This window comes from Saccostrea cucullata, unplaced genomic scaffold, assembly GCF_032062105.1.
Source record: "Saccostrea cucullata isolate Sc308-1 unplaced genomic scaffold, CSIRO_AGI_Scuc_v1 ctg3007, whole genome shotgun sequence".
Classification (NCBI taxonomy): domain Eukaryota; kingdom Metazoa; phylum Mollusca; class Bivalvia; order Ostreida; family Ostreidae; genus Saccostrea; species Saccostrea cuccullata.
This window is the reverse complement of record NW_026919901.1, coordinates 95,425-117,739: the sequence shown is the minus strand read 5'-3', so window position 1 is coordinate 117,739 and position 22,315 is coordinate 95,425. Positions and strand designations below refer to the sequence as shown.

Genomic DNA, 22,315 nt, shown 5'->3' with positions numbered 1-22,315 from the left:
ATGGACGAATCCTCCTTGGATAGTTTTAATTTATGTTCTTTCGTAAATTGCCAGTATCAAACTTATTTCTGCTCTTCTCCAAACAGCATTACGTTTTGTTTGCAATATCTGTATAAAAGAGAAAACCATTTCGTATATTGATTAGGTCATATGCATTAAAAAATATCCTTACTTGATACTTTAATTACCCCATTTTATGTCGAATCGAAATAGCAATGAGAAGTAGATTGCTTTTTCTTTCTTCCTCTCATTTTTTAAAACCCTGAAAACTTGGTATGTATGTGTACTCTATGTGTTTTTCTTAAATGGATAAAATCGTTTAACTATCACAAGGAAGGAAGAATAGAAGCCAAACACGAACTTTTAAAAAAATATTTTCCTTACTTGATTAGTTTTAAACATTAGCGGATTGAATGAGCCACGTTAGAAAACTGAAATACATGGACCTTTCACTGCATGTTATCTGTGTTGGAATTGCCTTTATAAATGTAACAGATGGTTTCGGTAATTGTTTTAATATTTTCTACCCACAATTTTTTTTTTTAAATTAGAAAATTTGGTGTTATGGGTATGACTAGTTGCTACTTAAGTTGTTTAAGATAAACGTTATATGATAAATGTAAAAAAAAAATATTGCTTTCTTTCCAAATTCACTCTGCTTGTGAATTAATAGTAGAGGACTGTGTGCTGTAAGACTTGTAGATTAGATATATTTAGTATCTATGTTGATTTACATTTTCATTTCACAGAAGGACTTTTCCTACATTGTTTGACCCTCCGTACAGTCATCAGAATTAATTCTAAAACATATTTTTTAAATAATATTCTGAATTATTTTATTTGTAACTGATGACAGTTTGTTTACAAACATTATGAACACACTATTATGATAAACTTAAATTAATAAAAGATATAGTATTGCTTTATCCGTTTGATATTTACAGCCACTGTAGGGGACAATCCAAACCAGAAAGTTGCCTACGTGTAGGGCTACACAAATACGTAATACAACAATCATTACTCTCAATTAAGCGAGTTATTCCCCTAATTAAACTAATTCAAACAAGTCACGTATAGCCCAGAAATCAACATGACAATACTTTTATTATACATAACTAAACGCTCTCGACTGAAATCACCGTTTGGCAAATTCCTTCGATGAAAAAATGACCTTGTCAACAAAAACCATTATCCATAATATCAAACTTTAACTGATGTATTTTTAAATAAATTTCTGTGTCATTTTTTAAATGAACTGCCTGAAGAAATTAATTTCCGTATGCTCATTGATGGTAATGGCACACAGTCAATGTAATCATTTATCAGGAGATGCTTCCTTCCGTCTTTTATGTTTTCAAGAGATCTGTGTTTGCTCTGCCGCACACTTATGTTTTTTCCTTCTAACGTGGTATTCAAACATCATTACTACGGATTGTGAATTGTTTTTAAGATTATAATAATCTATCTTAAATCAACTCAGGGAATACAATTTTAGGCTTTCTGATATCATGTTATTGAAATGATTGCTTGTATGATAGTTATCAGGTGGAGAATTTCCTTCATAGAGAGATGTCATCTTATATCAGTAAAGTGCTTCAAATGTAAACGTTTACACGGCACTTAGGGTCATTGAGATTTGAGGACTATTTATCGTGCCAACGACTAACGAGACTAAATGCCTTTTTTATTGTCACATCAATATAAACAGCAATTTTCAGTGCTTGTTGGAGACACACTTACCTTCTGATCACATGTTATTGTAAATATGTTTTTGTAACATATTAAATAAATAAAATGCATATAAAATGCATAAGCAACGTTTGATTTTAAAAAAATGTGTTTAAGACAATATATCATAACCTATGATTTCGTCTTTAAACATTACCATGAAATGGGTTTACAGGAAATTAGATTTAAAGAATTTATATTTTAGAGAACCTTGCGGGAAAATTGACATACAAGGGAGTTACTTCACAGAGTACAACACACACCAACGGTAAATGGGCGTCAGATAAAGCCGTTGACGGACTTCTACAGGGGGATGATGTCTGTAGCTTCACACGGTCTGGAGACTTTAAAACAGCCTGGTGGAAGTTAACGTTGGTTAGGTGGTCCAATGTTGCATATTTGCAAATTTACTTCAGAAAATCTAGTAAGCATTAATATGGTTTAGAATACATTTCTCTTCTATTTATGCGTATCTACATCGATCATTTCTTTAAACTCATTTCCAGATTTCGGCGAGTATACAAGTACAATATTTAAAATCATTTCATCGTAACTCATAAAGAAGGCTATTAAACAGGATTTCAATAATCTTCTTTTCAGTCAGCATTTTTAAATTCCTATAAATTTTATATGGCCTTAATTATGAATACTTTTTGGTTGTATTTTGACAGGCATACAATGTATTTCATAACTATTGGTAGAATTTCAATTTTATACTCATGATACTACAGAAAAATCGGTTCTTTTGATAAATAAAGAGTACTTGTGGCGGGAGTATTGATCAACAGGGATGCCTAAGCCTTTTTGAGTGCCCACGAGTCTGCATTTTATGTAATGTTCAGAAAATGGCAAAAAGAGAGCTTTTGATCGAAAATAACGTCATTTTCACCTTTGATCATATTGTGTTGTATGGTGGCTCTTATCTCAAAGTCAGTGAAAAGTTTCTGTCAGTCTTTTTATTTATATAATCCCTGCTCTGTACTCTTAATGGCAAAATATTAATATCTCCAGGACATGAGTATGTATTGTCCAACAGTTCGTTATTACCGGTACATCCATCGACTGAAAAGCGTGATAGCATATAGTAATCGGGATGTCTGTCCGTCTGTTACTCTTTGGGGTACCCATGTGTTATCCGTTACTCTTATCATGCATGTATTACTGTATAGATTTAGATTGTATTTTGTTTAAGGTTCCTCTCGAAAATATTTGACTCACACGGAGACGCCTCTACTTGGCTTCGGAGAGCTACAAATGTTATCTAGTACTTGCCACTCAGGGTCATTGAGCAGTCGAGGATCCTCTTTGTACCAGCACCTACTGCGGCACGGGACTTCAGTTTATACGGTTTCATCCGAAAGACCGCTCTCCACGTGCCACAGTGAGATTTGAACCCGCAACGTAAGGATTATCTCCTTACACCTTGACTCTAGAGCAGACGCTCTAACCACTGCACCACGCAGGCAATGAATGAAATTTGATGAAACTTTCACAAAATATTCACGACATACTGCCATTTTGCACCTCCTATTTACTTTTTGATCCGACACATATTTTGGGTTTCACATAACAAAAACATGAACATTGCCATTATATTCATATGGGAGACGAAGTATCATTTTGTGAGCTCATCGCTCACAGTCCTCTAGAAACAATCATATTTATTCATTTTTGTTCACAGACATTAAACTTTCTAACTTTTTAACCACCTTTTTTTATCTTTTTTTTTTTTTTTTTTTGCCATTTCTATAAAAATCCCTTTTTATATAAAAGTGAGCTTTCTAACTCTAGTACACTGATAGGCATTATTTGATTTACGTCTCTTATTTATTTTCGAAGACGCCTTTGACTGTGGAATACATAGAACAAACGTTTTCATTTTGATTTTTTTGTACTTAAAATCCGTATAGATCATTTTAAACATAATGACGAAGAAAGGAAACAATAAAAAATTAAGAAAAAGTTCGAATAAATATTTTGTTTCTCAAAAAAAGTAGTGCAATCAAGAATTTTCGATGAGTATATATTTGTTAGCATAATACATCTCAAATTCACTTAAGTTTCTTTATCAATATATATATATATATATATATATATATATATATATATATATATATATATATATATATATATATATATATATATATATATATATATATATATGCTTGATTTTTAAAGCTGTAAATCGCCATATCGGATTCAATGTGATTGTGTTTAATGAAACAACATATGAACCATCAGCTAACAAGTCTGAGGATGGATATAAGGTGTTCACCCAAGATCCATCTTATTGCATAGAACAAGTGATGAATGTGACCGTCAATAGAGTGACTAAAGGAATAGCTCTATTTAATTCAAACGATCCCTTGCTTAACACAAGTTGTGAAGGATATGAACCTGCATTTGCTTCCATCGAAATTTGTGAACTAAAGGTTATGGGTAGGTATTGCATTAAAAATAAAATTGATGCACAAGACACTGATTGGTGATTTTTCCAGCTGTTTTTTTTTTTGTTTATTTTATGCTTCTAAAATATTTTACAACAATATTTTAAATGAGATATTCATTTATTTCTTCAGGGTGTGAGTCAACACGATATGGGGAAAATTGCACACCATGTTCATCTTATTGTTTTGCCCAGAAATGCGATGCCTTTGATGGCTCCTGTAAATACGGGTGTAGCGACAGGTTTATTAAACCACCTGATTGTAGGAGTTAGTTCAGTCTCTCTTAAACTACTCAGCTGTTAACTCTTTACTTAAAATGAAGTGCTCTGTTGAATAAATTCCATGTCTGATAAATACAACTTAACATTCTACATGTACCATGAATGTAACCACGCTTTCAATGCACAAAATGTCAATGAGAAAGCTAAGATAAAATAAGATATTTATTTGAATTCTTTTAGTTTGTAGAGACGGTTTTTACGGTCATAATTGTGAAGGAACCTGTGGTAAATGTAAAAATGGCGCCGTATGCAATAAAACTACAGGAATATGTCCAAATGGATGTCATTATCAATGGAATGGTCTAATGTGTAATTGTAAGAATTATGTAGCAATTATTTTCATTATCCGATCCAACGCTCTTTGCTTTGTATTTTGCATAGAGTGCCTGAGAAGTTTTAATTTATACACAATTTCTTTTATTTCGTTTTAAAGTGTGTAAAAATGGATTTTATGGTGACAACTGTACAAAGACATGCGGTCATTGTAAACCAGGAACATATTGTCAAAATTTGACGGGCATTTGCCATGACGGATGTGATGACCATTGGAATGGTTCCAAGTGTAATGGTAAACATTACATTAAATTTGTAAAAATTTCACATCTGAAATCTAACCAGAGCCTTTCTAGTGAAAATTTCTTAAACTATATATATAACTTTTAGGCTTTTTTTAAATACAATGGCGGAAATACTGTGAGTAATATAGATAATGTGCTCATTGTCTTTACTTTTTGTCTGTACATGTACATGTATGTATCATTGCCTGAAATTGAAGTACATTAAGATAACTTAAACTAATTGACTATTGCATAGATAAACACTTTATGCTTGGAGTATTTATTCTACAAACTATATTTATATCCATGTCCCAAACCTCCCTACTTCCTGTTAGAACACTTTGAATAAAAATACGATACATTCCTCCAGTATGCAAAGATGGCTTCTATGGTACGAGTTGTTCAAGTTGCGGGAGTTGTGCGAATGGAACCTTTTGTAACAACATTACAGGAATATGTCCAGGGGGTTGTGAAAAACATTGGAATGGAACCAAGTGTGACGGTAATGACAGAGTTAAGGTCAAGATCTAGTAATGGAAAGGGGGTTACAGATTTTTCAAATTTAAGAAATGAATTCATTTAATGATGCTTTATAACATTAGCTTGGTCAAAATAGGTGTTTCGGGGCATAATTTGTAGAAAAACAAGATGAAAAGCCATATTTTATACTGTCATTTTCAATGAAAAAAAAGAAAACCAGTATTGAAAATGGGAGTTTTTTTTCCATATCAGACAAAGAAAATGTATCTAGATTGCCTACAGTTTTTCAGAAAACCGTAATTTCTATGTTCTTAGTCTCTACTTTAAAATAATGTCAAATTTAAGATAGGTATCGAGACTACTTTTCATGTGAATTCAAATTGAATTCCACGAAAATTATTTATTTTCTACATATTTCTATTAGAGTCGTAAAGTACGGGAAAAAGAAAGTTGAAAGTGATTATGACGTCATAATGGATTTATCAGTGACACTATTTACTAGATCTTGACCTTAAAGAAATTTTTAGTCTTTGCAATCTTAACAACTAATGATTGGACTTCTATCTATCATTTTTTTTTTAGAAAATCTTATATTATTATACATTATAGCCATTATACACCGTATTTGGGTACATTACAGAGTGTGACGATGGATATTATGGATCTAGTTGCAATAAAAGATGTGAAAATTGCATCCAAACAAAATGCACAAGTGCAGGACATTGTCTGCTAGGATGCAGAGATAATATGAAAGGTTTGAAATGTGATGGTACGTATTCGGATTCTTTTTCTAGATGCAATATACAAGCTTTTTATAGAAGTTTTAGACTCAAACTCATCATAAAAAAATCATCTTCTCCAATCCATGCAAAATAAATGTCCTGAGTTTGTAATTGTGATCTGTTACGCTTATTTAGAAGTGTTTTATAGAAAACAATTTACCACTTGGAGGGAGCACGGCAGGACTTATTGGAGGGGTCATTACGTCAATCATTATTGTGGTAGTTGTTATCATCTCCGTAGTTATTGTTGCAAGGTATGTTTAATCACATCATAGAAACGACAAGAAGTCTTTTTACAATGCTAGCCATGATATCTGAAAAGAATTAACTGAAAATGGATATATTTAACAATATTCTATCAATCATATAACCTTAATATTTTACATTTAATGCCAATAATTTTGTGCGAAATATATTATGTAAATCAGAAACATAAGCATCGTTTTTTTAATATCAGTTTATTGTTTTATACTTCAGTACCCGAGCATTGTGTTAATATCATTTTGTGGTTTCACACTTATCGTTAGACCTTTTTTCCAACACTGAATTACATACGGAGTTATTTTCCAATCATGATAAGGAGCATACGGCAGGCGTTACCAATCGGTAGGGGATGCTTACTCCTCCATGCAACTCATCCAATCTCTGTTGTTCAGAGGCCCGAGTTTGCTCAGCTCCTGATTTGTAGCATTTAATAGCATTTAATGGTCTTTTGAGCTTTGAATGTTTTTGTATGCTTCATATTGCATTCAGAACTCTTCCATTTCTTATATCTATTAATTCTTTGAGGAAAACAACAAAAACCCAGTCAAAAAGAATCAAACTTTTTTAACAATTTAATGCTTTACTTTCTTTATCAGCTTAATTTTTATGCAATGTTAAAAGCTTAATTTTTCAATGTTAATGAAACACTTTCAAGCATAGAATGTACATCTTTTTAAGACGACGGAAATTGCATCAAGAAATAAATGAAAAAAGAAGCTCTGCAAAGGTTGAGGAAGACAATAATAAAATTGAAGAAAACCATTTAGAGATAAATGGTACGTATCACTACACAACAAAATGTTTATAGGTATATGTGTATGACTTCTGAATAAAGATATTTCAATAAAAGAAAGAGGGAAAGGGGGGAAGGCTATTTGTTATAATATGAATCACCCCGAGGAGGGGTCCAGATGTTAACACTATAATATCCACTCAAAAATTTGATTTTTTGTTTTAATTTTTACAGGTGATTTACATCAATCATCAACTCAAGAATCGCGGCTTGACTTTGCTGGTGATTGTATGTATTACAATACAAATCAAACATCCAATGATATCAAAATTGAAGACCTACAGAAAAATATAGCAACAAAAATCGTCGGTGAAAAGTCCCCTTTTCTTTTGGAATATAATGTAAATTTTTATTATAAATTTATAGATACCTACATGTAGCTATTTCGTATTTTCCAGCATTTCCTTGGAAACACATTAATTACCAGGAATTGCCAGTATTTCCTACCTTCCTTGAAAAAATAATAGTAATAAATTCTTTTATTTAGATAGGATAGCACAATTAGTACATATAACCAGTTTACATTGTGTTCCAGTATAAAACTTATTTACAGACAGATAAAAAAATGAAGTTGAAAAAAGAGTTATATATATATATATATATATATATATATATATATATATATATATATATATATATATATATATATATATCATATTATATCAGACATATTTGAAAAAAATGTATATCCCTTTTTTGCCAGCTGTGATATAAATAACCACTAGTATAATTTTGAACTTTATAAAGTTTTATTATTTATGTAGGTCAGAAAATATGTCTATATTCTAAAATGAAAATCCTGTTTTAATATCAGCAAACTTCTTAAATCTATATAGAACACATCCAATTAATTCTTCATATAGGAAAGTCTATGAGTTTCTCTGTGTTCTTAACTTAACATTCTTTGTTTTTTTCGTTGGGCTTTCTCGATTATGTTACAAATACTTTCATTTGAAACAAAATCGTTCTATTTTCAAACACAAAGAGACTTCCCCATGGCGACGTGAATAAATGCCACACGGCTCAGGAGAAAGAAAATCTCGCCAAGAACCGATTTCGAACAACATTTCCTTGTAAGAATTATTTTTAAAGCATCTGTAATATTCAATGCTTTTGTCATAATAAAGATAAAAAAAATATTTGAACGACACTCTCTTGATGTGTATCGAAGCTTCTTAACTAAAAGGAAAATTTGAATTTGTTATTGTAATAAATGATAAATTTTATGAAAACATTTTAAGGAAATTAATACAAAACTTACGTTTTTAGATGAACACTCCAGAGTTATTCTCAAAGAGAAATGGAACAAGGACGACAATGATTACATAAATGCAAACTATGTCAGGGTTAGAGGGGTTTTTTTTTTATTCAAATGATTGATTCTTTCTGAAGGTGCATGTAAAATATTTTTTGGATTGTATTTGATAATTATTCTTTTAGGATTTAAATGGTGAAAGAAGCTTCATTGCAACGCAAGGTATAGGTCTTTTTTATTTTACTTTTGCAAAACATTCTTTTAAAAATCACACTCATCTCCCGCAATAATGCTTGGTTAACTTATTAATAATACTCTGCTGCTATTTAAACTGATTTATATAGTTACATCTATTGAGGTATAATATCAAAGTTTAGATAAAATTAAAGTGTTAACAATATCAGCGTTTTGTATTTCGAAATGAATTAAGGCTACCTATACATTTTTATGTAAATGAACTGTTTAAAATACACAATGAATGTATCTTTTTACAGGGAATTTTTAAATTTAATTTCTTGAACTTACTTAGTTCCCAAGTAATTTTATAGTCAGTTTATATTGGAGGAAACGATATGACTGTATAAGTCTTTACTTTTCGCAGTAATAAAACATCATCATATTTTGTTGGCAAAGGGGCAATATCCTTTTAATTTCATATATAAAATGTATTATTTAAAGATTATTTTAAAAATGAATAAAAGTGCTGCAAAAATACTTTAGATTTTCTCATTTGATTAGAATTTGACTGAGAATTTTAACCGTATTTCACTTCAATTCAAAACTATATTAAAAATGTAACTAAACGATAAAGACTTTGATATTTTTGCAGTAATATAATTTATGCTTGGAATATTCTGCTTCTTATAAGACCCTTTTCTGTACAGTTTAATATGGTATTTTTGTTCTTTAGAATTCTTTTTGGAAGAGAAAATGACGTCATTATATGACATCAAAATATAAAGTGCATGGCCAAACATTTTGTGGGTAGTTGGTGTCTTTCTGAAAATAAGTTTTAAGTTTTTCTGTATTACATGAGCCTTAATTCGCTTAAGGGACTCCGACCCTCAGCCAGGAAGGACAACTCTTAATTATAATTAAATTCAAAAAGTCTTTAAATGAAGCTTGAAAATTAAATCTTTTCAAGCAACAATTTTCATTATTTAAGAAATAAGGTATCATTTGTTGAGATTTATTGGGATGTAAAACGGGTTGGTCACGTGATCAAATTCCATAAAGCCCGAAGGGCTTTATGGAAGATTTGATCATGTGCCAACCCGTTTTACATCCCAATAAAACTCAAAAAAGATACCTTATTACTTATATTTACATTTGTGACTAATTCATATTTTAAATTTGCCTGATTGTGACTTATAACGTGTGAAATGCATTATTTTTCAAACTCAACGGCATGTAGGCCTATATGTAATCCACTGAACGCGCGTCGACCCTTTATGACGTCACTGAGAAATTACGTCGAACGTTTATCCATACGAACATCTATGACCTCTTGACCCCGTACCTCTATTTATACAGTTATAAAAACGCTTGCTTTCAGTAGTGTTGTATAAAGGAAAACATTTGCAAATGTAAATATATGCCTCTCAATGTGCTTCAAAGTTCTTTGCAAAGCTCCATAAATCACTTCTAATTTCATATCATGTTAATAAACATTGGTATCTTAAAATGCTTTTTCGGGATAAAAATTTCTACTTTTAATTAGACCTTTCTGAGAAGTTCAAAGAACCTTGAAGCACATTGAGAGGCATTTAATGAAAATTGTTGCATGAAAAGATTAAATTTTCAAGCTTCATTTAAAGACTTTTTGAATTAAATGATGAACTGAAGAGTTGTCCTTCCTGGCTGAGGGTCGGAGTCCCTTAAGTTCATGCAGTTATAAAACGTTTGCATTTTGATTTAGACGTTTTTGTGTTGCCTTTTCCTAATGCAATTTTTTGCGATCCTAATTTCTTTTATTTACATCACAAAAATAAATGAATGGATTGCATGTTAAATCTGACAATACTTACGTTGAACGTTTAGTAATTTCATTTTGTCTTCAGGTCCTTCGAAAAATACAACATCAGACTTTTGGAGAATGGTATTACAAGAGAATATTGATTGCGTTCTTATGCTCACAAATCTTGTCGAGAATGGAAAGGTATACCTTAACAGATGAAGGGAATTTATAACTTGCTTCATCTTTCAAATATTTTTTCATCATTGTTTTATGTTTAAGGTCATTTTAATATAATGTCTGCTTGCCCTCTCCCGGCTCAGTCTAAAATAATTGGGACGGTAGGTGGTTTGGAAAATTTTTTTTTGCAGAATATTTCAACATATTTGTTGACGGTATAAAAGAAATAAAAAGAAAATAAAAATTTTGCTCTGGAGTGTGACAAGTAGACGTTGCTTCGGCCCATGTTTATTCAATTGGTCAGGAGATGGCAACCAACCATTATTTTTTTTAATGATAACCTTAATATACGTATATTTCTTTCATGTTTTTTGTTTGTTTTAGATTTTTTCCCCTCATTTTAAGTATATTATTTGCATTTACATAAAAAAAATAGAACAAATGTACTCAGTACTGGCCAAATAAGGATCACCCGATGAAAATTGGTTCACATATGGTTTCCTTGTTGGAAGAATCTACATATGCTTTCTACACAGTTCGAAAACTTTCAATAAAGAGACAAAATGTATGTTATATTTTTTCATTCTATATATTCACAAAAATTACCGAGATGATTCGTGTTCCTTATATTCTTAGAAAAGAGCTTATCTTTTATTGGAACTTTACATTGATATTAAATCTTTTTCAAAGAAAAAATTTGTTTGTATCATCTGTCCTTAAGAAGACTGCATTTTAAATCTCATTGTTCCTTACAGTCAAATGAACTGAGAGCAGTCACACAGTTTCATTATACGGCTTGGCCTGATCACGGAACGCCTGAAGAGATAGAACTCCTTCAATTTCACAAAGCTGTTTTAAAAGTATGGCAAACTGGACCCCCATTATTGGTTCATTGCAGGTTGGTGATAAAAATAATCAATAATTATGATAAATATAAAGATAACAAGATGTGTCTGTGAAACACCGATGCCCCCGTATGGCAACATAGCGAAGGTTAAGCTTTCTCAAATGCAGATCAAATATGTTGGTACCAATTAAGGCCTTTTTACAATAAATGCAAAATATAAAACGCTAGCTACACCTGTTCCAGGGTTATGACCAAGGTTAACATTTTATAATACAGGACAAACTGCATTTCAAGGTGAAAGGATCAAGGTTGTTGGGTTCTAAAGAAAGGCCTTGTCTCAAAGAGTATGTATGGGAAGTATGAAAGCGCTGGCCCTTACCGTTAAGTTATGACCAAGGTTAAAGTTTGTAAAAAGTAGGTCAAGGTCAAAGGGTCAAGATTTTTGATATCCAATGAAAGGTCTTGTCACAAGGATTACAAATGTGAAATATGAAAGCTGTAGCCCCTACTGTTCAAAAGTTATGGTCAAGGTTAAAGTTTGTAAAAAGTAAGTCAAACTCCAAGGTCAAGGTCAAAAGGTAAAAGTTCTTGATATCAAATGTCTTGTCACAGGGATTAAATTTGTGAAGTATGAATGCCCTAGCCCGAACCCTTCAAAAATATAGTCATTGTTGTATTTTTAAAGTAGGTCAAACTCCAAGGTCAAGGTCAAAGGGTCAAAGTTCTTGGTATCCATTGAAATGTTTTTTTTATCAGAATTATATATGTGAAGTATGAAAGCCGTATTTGTTATTGTTCAAAAGTTATAGCCAAGGTTATAGTTTTTTTATAGGTACAAAAATCTCCAAGGTCAAGGTCAAAGGGTCAAGGTTGTTGGTATCAAGTGAAAGGTCTTTTAACAATCATTACATATGTGAAGTATAAATATCCTGGTGTCTACTTTTCAAAAGATATGGCCAAAGTAAAATTTTAAAATTTTCATGTAAAAGTGGGTCAAACTCCAAGGTCAAGGTCAAAAGGTAAAATTTGGTGGTACTCAAAGAAAGGTCTTGTCACAAGAAATACACATATATGAAAGTCATAGCTCCACTAAATCAAAAGTTATGGGCAAGGTTAACGTTTTTGTGGACAAAGAGACAAACAGACAGAGAGATAGACAGACAGACAGACGGACACGAAAAAAAACTATATGCCCCCGAAACCTCGTTTACGGGGGCATAAAAATGACACAGTGTATGGAATAGCGAGTTGTCCATTATCCGTCTGTCTGTCTGTATTTTTTTATTTTTTTTGGTTACATGTCATCTGCAATGTAGTTTGAACTTTATTGGGTTCTTCCTTGGAGTTGAAGAGTTCTGACACTAAATGAAGGACCACTGTGCTATACTTTTAATGTTTATATATGGATTTGTACACCTCTTCTTTAACAATTCTTGATGAAAAATCTGGAATTTATGCTTTGTAATTTTTGTACATTTTTCTTTGATTAATGCAAACATTTTCACAATTTGATATCTTTTCAAAACCCCTGGTGACGCATGTTGAGTTTTTGTCTGAGCACATGAAATGGTATTGTAAGTTTAAATTTAGAATATCTTAAAAAATTATAAGTAGGTGGGGTACTATGCGTATGTCCTTAAGTTTCTTCGAACAAAATGTTGAAATCCATGTTTGTATAACTTTTCATTTTCACGTCATTAAGCTATGCCATCCTAACTGCTCAACTATAATCATGTCATAAAACCTTTGTCATTATATTACAAGACAGTGGACAAGGAAAAAACAGAGAAAATTTAATTAACAAATCATTCAATGTTTTGTTGAATATGGAAATAACTTCACCCGTGAAACATATTTGTTTTAATATTTTTAAGTTTTACGAAGTGTACCTGTGAAATTCGGGTTAACTCTTGTTTACAAGTTTGGAATAAATGGACATTGAACCCGATGTTTATAAACTACGTAAATATTTATCAATGAAAAGTTATCGAAAGAAATGAACAATAATTGATTTAATGACTTTATTAATTTAACATGTATGATTTAATGACAAAGTGGTGTATTTTGTATGTTTTATATGGGTACAGCGTTATTAACTTAGATAATTTTGTTGGTCAAAACCTGCTAACTTATTTATCTATTGCATTGATTGTGACGTAATAGGTATCTGATTGTGTCTTACGTCATCATAACAACTTTTGTCTATATAAACCAGCTGTTTTGGGTTTAGACTTCAGTCGGCTGTGGGGAGTGACTCGGAGCACACAGACTTCCCTGGTTTGTGGAACGACTCCGTATACTTCGGTTATAAGACGGTACCAAGTCTATGTATACGAAACCATTTAAAGAACCAAATTAATAGGAACGTCCTGGATTGACCATCGGTTGGTCACCTTTTTGTTAACCAAATAACGTTGTACCAACCAATTTACATGTGCCATTTTGTGTGTTGATAAGTGAACCATTTGATCGTCTTAATAAATGTTATAAACTTTTAACAAGTGTTATTCCTAACAAACATTATTTAAAGTGACCAAAAATTGGTTATTACGTCAACCAAAGAAGTGACCAAAAGTTGGTCATTACGTCAACAAAATAAGTGACCAAAAATTAGCCATTACGTCAACCAAATAAGTGACCAAAAGTTGGTCATTGACCATAACATAAAATGAGACCAACGTTACCATCAAATCTACACCAGGGACCAGAAAACCAATAGCAGCCCACAAGTGTATTACACGATACCCTCGGTTTCGTTACATTGGTGGCAGCGGTGGGATCCGTTATTCTGTGAAGCGTGAACCTAAACCATTACAAAGATGTCGAGGAACAAAAAATTGGTTGAGGAAATAACCAAAATACAGAACCAAAAGAATTACAGTTTATCGACTGTACTCCGAGCAAAGAAGTTCTTTTGCGGGTTGATAACAACGACAAGATAAGAGACGGCAGCGCAATCAACACATGTACCAACGACAGTCTACACATAATTCTACAAGAATTTAAACTCTGAAGTCCCAAATGAACCAATTACAATCTCAATTGAGACCAGTGAGTACTAATGACCAATATGTAGACCAAAATTGCGTGCAGTCCGGTACGAGAACTACGTCTGAAGATGACCAAATACCCAGTGAGCATCGACCATACAGAAATACACCTCTACAAAATTTATGTGAAAAATTTTGGTATCATGAATCTTCAAGGACAAGTTGGTCAAACCCGACGCAACCACGAAGTTACACTACCAATAATGGGACCAACGAATTTCAGCCGACCATGCGCAGCTTCGATTACTATGTACCAAATTATGGTCACACAAGACAAGCCCATGACCACGGATTCAGGCGTACCACGGAACCTAAAGGGAGAAAAACAGCAACATTCGATGGTACCATGAACTGGAACGACTACATAGTTCACTTCGACATGATCGCCTAATTGAACCACTTGAATGAGGAAACAAAAGCATTAGAGTTAGCTACCAGTCTACGCGGCCCGGCTTTAAGCGTTTTGAGTGACCTACAGCCAGAATATCGGTGTAATTTTCGTCACCTTGTTACCGCACAAGCAGCAAGATTTGACCCAGAAAACCAAACAGAAATCTACAAGACACAACTAAAGAACAGAATACGGAAGAAAAACGAAACAATCACAGAATTAATGCAAGACATAAAGCGACTCACGAGGATGTAAAACCCGAACGCACCCCTAGGTTTCCGTGCCCAGATAACCAAAGATTCGTTCATCGGAAGTTTAAATGACCAAGAAATGGAATGGACAGTGCTCAAGGGAAACCTAAAGACCTAGAAGATGCAGTGCGACTGGCATTGGAATACGAGGCCTTTCAACAAGCACGGGAGAGACGAAATAAAGATGCAGTGCGAATGCAGACAGAGGAACCAGCGTATACCGACAGAAATAATTATGAAACAGACCTAGTAGCGATGATCCGCCAAAATACAGAAAAGAGGTTTTACAAGAAAGGTCCCTGTTTTTATTGTAAGAAAGATGGTCACATCAAAAGAGAATGCAGATTACTACAACGACATTTCAAAAAAAAAAAAAAAACAGAAACCAACGAAAACCAGAATACGTAAAAGACGTGACGACCAGAAAACCAGGGAAACGCGCAGTAGTTGACGTCAGCGGCCTAACGTCAACTACAAAACAGAAAAGGCCACATGTTCTTGGAGTAAAGAACTCAAATACTCGCAGTACCAACTTATTTACAATTGATGTGTTTGTTAACAATGTGAAAATCAATTGTGTCAATTTGACACTGGCTTAGTTATAACAGTTATCCACCAAAAGAAATATTACGAGATAGAAAGATGTGTGAGACCTAATTTATTTCCAAACCGTAGTAACTTACAGATGGCAAACGGTGATTTAGTTGTACCAGAAGGTCAGACTTAATGGGAAGTTACGGAACATAAAGTGGTCGTCGCTGAAGTTGAGTCACATATGATTTTAGGTCTTGATTTTCTTAAACAGCACAACTGTCAACTGTCAATTGAACTTGGGTGAGGGAACTCTTACATTAGGGAACAACAAGTTACCTAATTACCTTAATAGTGAACAAAGTCCTGTGTTCAACATTTGCGTACAAGAAGCTTTACACCATGATAATGATGACCGACGACTACCTCGTGAACCTCGTGACGAGAAGGAGACAAACGACGCTGAGAAGCATATCAGAGACTGTACCGTTGGTGACTCAAAGAAGAATCAATCATGGGAAGTCAGAGGAAAACCTGGTAAATGTTTAGCTAGGGAACCACTGGAACAAGTGGACATCGGCATCCTTGGTCCTATACCACAGAACAAGAAGGTTAACAAGGACGTTGTTACCAGTTCAGATTATGCACCCGATGGAAACAAACTACCAAGAACCAGAAACAAAAGTATGGCACTAAGTCAAACCAGATTCAGTACACCCAGGGCAGTATGTATAGATCGCATCAAAGGCAAGGACCAAAAGAAGATGTCCTAAAGTTCAGGTTCATTGGAATGGACTTTACACAGTGTAACGTGCCGTGTCCGATTCGGTATACAAAGAGAGAGAGTCTGCAGCCGAGAAACCAAAATATGTGCATCGTGACCAGATAAAGCTGTTTCGTGGTGAAGCACATGACATTATATCAGTGTAACGCGTATCTCGAAAGACATAACCAGTGGACTTGTATACGTCATTGATAAAATACCCCGAAACGAGGACGTTTCGACTTAAGAAGGGGGTAATGTTACGTTTTACGAAGTGTACCTGTGAAATTCGGGTCTTGTTTACAAGTTTGGACATTGAACCCAATGTTTATAAACTATGTAAATATTTGTCAATGAACAGTTAACGAAAGAAATGAACAATAATTGATTTAATTACATCCAAATAAGTGACCAGACCAAAAGTTGGTCATTACGTCAACCAGATAAGTGACCAAAAGTTGGTCTTTGACCATCGACCAGTTACCAGAAAACCAATAGCGGCCCACAAGTTTATTACACGATATCCTCGGTTTCGTTACAATATTTTCGTTCTATCTTTGCAATTGTGAGTATAATAAAAACCCTCTCTCGCTCGTAAAATAAATTCAAACTACAAGGAACTATAATCTTCTATGCTATTTTATTTATAAGTTCCAGTTATGATGAATTAGATAAGATACGTTCGACTTTTAGTTTTGTAAGTACGAGGTCAAATAATTATAGCTAGATAGTCTGATGGATAAAGAGAAAATGACAGCAGTACTGAACATAAAAAAAAAATTAACAAAAGAAAGTAAAAAGGGTGAGACAAGAAGTCAGAATTATATCTTTCTTATGAGCTATCTACAAGAATTCACTGAATACAATATACATGTATATATCCTTTGAAAAATGTAAGTAAATAATATAAGTTAGAAACTTCAACGCATATATTGCAATTTAGGAGAACAAAGATAGATACATTTTCACATAGATAAAAAAAGAAAAATAGAAGTCAAAGTGAAATTAAAAATATATGTGCTGTATTAAATATCATAGGAATATTAAACAATCAACTGCGTGAACTTTGACCTTTCAGCGCCGGAGTTGGCAGAACGGGAACATATATTGGTCTGAATGTGTTACTACAACAAGGGAGAGAAACGGGGCGGATCAACGTTTTTGATTTCGTGAAGCAAATGAGAGAGGACCGAATGTCCATGGTTCAAACAGTTGTAAGATTACATCACGTGTTTAAAAATATACATATAATATATATGATAATTAATTTTTGTCAATTTTGCTCGCTAAAAAATCTTTTTTTCTGCTCATCATATTAACATCATCAGTATTTCTTAACAGGAGCAATATGTGTTCTTACATAAAGCCATCCTTTGTGGATATCAAGATATAGATACTGTGATATCTGAACATGACCTTCAAGCAAAAGTATCCACCCTTTTGAATGATGCCTCGCCTTTTAATCAACAACAACTGAACAAGGAGTTTCAGGTTAGATGATTGACCAGTTTGTATGACCTAAACCCTTATCGTTCAAAGCGACCACTCGTTTGCCCAGCCTGTTTGTTTTTGCGTTATGCACCTGTATTCTACATTTGAATGCTTTTCAGCTGTTAGAGGCTTTGAAACCTGTTTTTGATATTGAGACCAACGAAGATGCTGCAAAACCTGCGAAACAAACCAAAAATGTGGATTTGGATATTTTACCAGGTAGAATTTGCTCACAATATCACCTGCACTTATTATACTTATTATGCTCATTCAATTGAATACTTTTGAACACAGAATTACATTTCAGCATCAAAATACCGACCCTACTTAACAACCTATGTAAAAGGAAGAAATGACTATATAAATGCAGTCTTCATTTCTGTAAGTGTCATCGTTTCGACTTGAAAATACGAGAACCAACTTAACTCTTAAAGTACATTTTTACATTCATTTGAGAAGTAAACGTCACTTCTAATTTATTTTGTTTTAATGCAATCTTTTCTTTTAGAAAATCAAAAGTATTAAAACAAATCTAATTTTAAAGGAATATTTTACATTTTTGAACATTGAAATGATATACTATAAGAAAAAATCACAGACAATATTCAATGAAAATTTAACTTTCAGACATTTACGAATCCACTAGGATTTATTGTTACCCACAATCCTCTTCCTGATACTGAGGTAGATGTATGGAGATTGTGTAAGGACCATGACGTGGAATCAATGGTGGTTCTGTATGACGACAATATGGTATATCACGTTTTATTTGGTATAAATCAAAAGTTTTTTTTCTTTATTGCTATAAAATACATTTTAAACAGACCCTCTAGCTTTGTAAAACAGTTCCAATGCAGTTGTCTTTTTCTAAATATATTTTCAGCTACCTGTATACTGACTATTTAAAAAAATCATATTTCTGCAGTGAATCTTAATGAAAAGATTATAAAGAATACTTATAAAATCTTATTAACCAAGGGATCTAACTGGCTGCCCAATGGAGGAGAAAAGCTACAGTGTAAACCCTTTACCATAAGTACTAAAAACAAGGGGTTTGACAATGACGGTATCCAACAAGATCGTCTTCTTATATCAACAGATGTAAGTCGATTATGCTGCTAAAACTTCAGATAGTTTGTGTCTTCGTTTTTCATTAATTATTTAGAAATTGTATTTTGGTTTCTTTAACAAAAATACACTTTCCATTAAAAATTTATAAAACTTCATTTTGTTTTATGAACCAAGGATTGCAAATCGTATATTGACATCTTTCGAATTCCCTCTGAAAATAATGCCGCTTTACTGAAAGTAGCAAAAATGCTTCAAGAAAAAGAAAATGCATCAACGTCACTTGTCATAAGCAGGTAAAATCCATAGCAACATATCTGTTAAAATTATTTTCTTGATAAAATAGAAGAAACTAATGTTCATAAAAAAACATTTTTTTTATTTTAATAATGCTTCCCAAACGACGCATGAACATTTTATCAATAACTCATTTCTATTCTAAAGCAATGGTGCTGGACCAGCGGGGGTGTTCTGTGTTTTACATAACGCCCTTCAACAGCTTCGTATGGACGGAGAGGTGGACATATTTACAAGAGTCCGACAGATTCAGACAAGGCGACCAGAAGTCATCACAACGCTTGTAAGTTTTGATTAAATAGGTTTGTAATTAACAACTTTTAATTGTAATACACATTGACAGTCTTTTTGAAATAGTCATTTGTAAATTCTGAGAAAGAATTCGATTAAAAATATTCATGAAGTTATAATTGCTCACTGTTGTAATTCATGCATAATTCATTTTCTTTTCTTGTTCGTATATATTCTAAAGAAAAATTAATCATTTCTCATTAAAACATTGTACTGCTTTCATTTAACACCTTTAGAACGTTTTTTTTTTTTTTACTTTACAAACTATCCTTTCTCGTTTTGAAAGAAAACTTGCAAATTTTATTTTTTTATTTTATCCTACTGTCATTTTATATTTTGTCCTGTGATAACTTGTTATAATATATCATAATATGTATCTTCTAATACATTCAGTATACATTACTTTAATATAGATGAATTATAATTCTATTATATGATAGGTATTTTGCAGTATCTTTCCATTTTAGGTAGTTAATATGTTTGCAATGTTGAATTGTGTGAGATATATGATAAGCGTTAACTCTTCTTGCCCTTCATTGTATTTCAGGAAGAGTACCGGAGGTGTTACCAGTTACTTGTTGGACCCGTTTCATCGGAGGGAATATATGCAAATGTTTGAGACATACTCAATGGAGTCTCCTTCAATTTAAACAATAAAGAGTTCGTTCTTCCATTATAATTGAAGAGATTATATGAAGGATCTACTTGCATAAATTTATTTATCAAAATTATATAATTCTTATTATTAAGTGAAGTTCAGTTACTATAACGATTATTTAAAAACTTTGTAATTGAAATATGTGTATGTCTTTTCATTATATTTTGAAATAACTTCTTTACTTTAACGATATTTCTTTATACTCAACATTTAATTTAAATTCATTTTTTTTTTTAAAAATCTCTGTTCGACTATATTTGTGATTTTAGAAATATCATCATAATTTTACTCTATTTGTAAAGGAGTATTTTTGAATTGACCTATGTTCGGTTTTAGCAAATATAGATTTGATTTGTTTTGACGAGTAGTATAATTAAGTAGACGCGTTATTCAATTTGTCTGCACACACCGTTAGAGTTATGATACTATATCTTTCAAAATATAGTAATTCATTGCTTAAATGTAAAACAGGAAAGAAGATAAATTTCAAAAGAGCAATAATAGACACACTTACTTAAGGTCAGACGACACACTCCTCAATAATATTAAATTTTTCCTAAGAATTAATTATTGAAGTCTAGGTACTTGAACAGGTTTCCTAAGAAAAAATTAGGATACCTTACCACAAGGGAATGTTTCTTATATTTCTTATATATCCCATATGGGTTATCACCTGAATGCATGGCCTATATCACAATTTTTGATGCACTTATATTTAAATACATATTGAAAAAAACAATGTAGAAACTACAGGAGAATGACAAATATGCATATTTTTTTTGTAAAATACCAAGAGATACAAAAGATATATGTAAGGAACGTGTCGTATTTGCCGAACTAATTACTAAAAACATCCCAAGTCATATGTGCATCCGTTGAATTTCATGGAAATAGAATGTATGTGGGAGAAATCATTTGTGTAAAGGCATAAGGGATGTTTGTGACAAAAAATAAATTAATTAAAATAAAATTAAATGTTTAAGGACTTCAGGACTTACATGTCCTTGACATGAATTTCTCTTCAAAGAAACGTGTACATGTTAAATTTTAAAGTACTTAGAGTTTTCTGTTCTTTTGTTGTTTCTTTTTTCATGAAAAAAAAATCCAGGCTATTGTATATGTGCGATATAATTATGATTAATCATGGTCAAGAAGATTAATATGAAAGAAAAGTATAAATTTATGTTTTATTCACATCCATTTTGATAATATTATAATAAAAGGCCAGGATGTTTAAACCATGTAGACTTGTTCTATCTCGGTGAACTCGAGCAAAAATATCAGACTCCAAAACATATGTTATATTGTTGTACTTTTATTTTAATATATCGGCAATGATGACCAACTAACAATACAATTAAATATATGTATATGAGAGATTGTCCAGCTTTTTCGACATTTTTTTCTTACATGTAATTGTTTCGGTTATATATTATATGTTTTGTTACAGAATTCACCGGGTATTACTTGTATTCTATACATGTACATTGTAAATAAAAGTGCTATAAATATGCAATCAAATAAATAATACCTCTCTTCCATTGTGATCATAATGGAAAAGACAATGTCTTGCTCTGGTAAACTCATAAACTCGCTATAAGTGTCAAATCAAAAAGTAAAATAGGAGGTACAAAATAACATTAAGCGTATCAATAAATTTTATTCAGTGGTATACATGTAGGGGGAGCTTGGGATAAAAGATGGGAACACTTCAATATTACAGAAAAAAATAGCAGTATCCATGTTTTGCTAATGAAAAACCTGAATAACGTTTCTTCTCTGAAAGTAAAATAGAAGGTGCACAATAGCACTCTGTGAAAGTCTCATAAAATTTTCAATTAGTCAGTGGTATAAGAGGAGGTACGGATAAAAGATAAAAGCGAAACAGATGGACGAACGGAAAATGCAGAAATTATATAATTTATGTTATAAATGAAGGGCAAATTGGACGTGAAT

At 32.3% G+C, this 22,315-nt stretch overlaps 1 protein-coding gene across 1 annotated transcript; it reads left to right on the top strand.

Annotated features, from left to right (window-relative positions):
* The first annotated feature begins 393 nt into the window (after positions 1–393).
* On the top strand, positions 394–21,000 carry LOC134239965 (receptor-type tyrosine-protein phosphatase kappa-like). Its single transcript, XM_062722098.1, has 26 exons — positions 394–504; positions 1,934–2,152; positions 3,907–4,167; positions 4,308–4,442; positions 4,637–4,771; positions 4,890–5,024; positions 5,384–5,515; positions 6,134–6,262; positions 6,424–6,529; positions 7,218–7,315; positions 7,507–7,673; positions 8,318–8,405; positions 8,602–8,678; positions 8,773–8,809; positions 10,648–10,745; positions 11,158–11,286; positions 11,477–11,619; positions 17,633–17,768; positions 17,896–18,045; positions 18,165–18,264; positions 18,353–18,426; positions 18,673–18,798; positions 19,024–19,146; positions 19,291–19,409; positions 19,558–19,693; positions 20,249–21,000. Exons 1-26 carry the CDS (start codon positions 414–416, stop codon positions 20,318–20,320), a joined length of 3,216 nt encoding a protein of 1,071 aa, XP_062578082.1. The 5' UTR covers positions 394–413; the 3' UTR covers positions 20,321–21,000.
* Positions 21,001–22,315: the final 1,315 nt, after the last annotated feature.

Coding starts and splice junctions, on each gene's coding strand:
- LOC134239965 (XM_062722098.1), top strand. CDS start 414: ATGAGCCACGTTAGAAAACTGAAATACATGGACCTTTCACTGCATGTT. Junction 4,443..4,636: donor TAAACCACCTGATTGTAGGA/GTTAGTTCAGTC, acceptor GAATTCTTTTAG/TTTGTAGAGACGGTTTTTAC. Junction 18,046..18,164: donor AACTGAACAAGGAGTTTCAG/GTTAGATGATTG, acceptor AATGCTTTTCAG/CTGTTAGAGGCTTTGAAACC.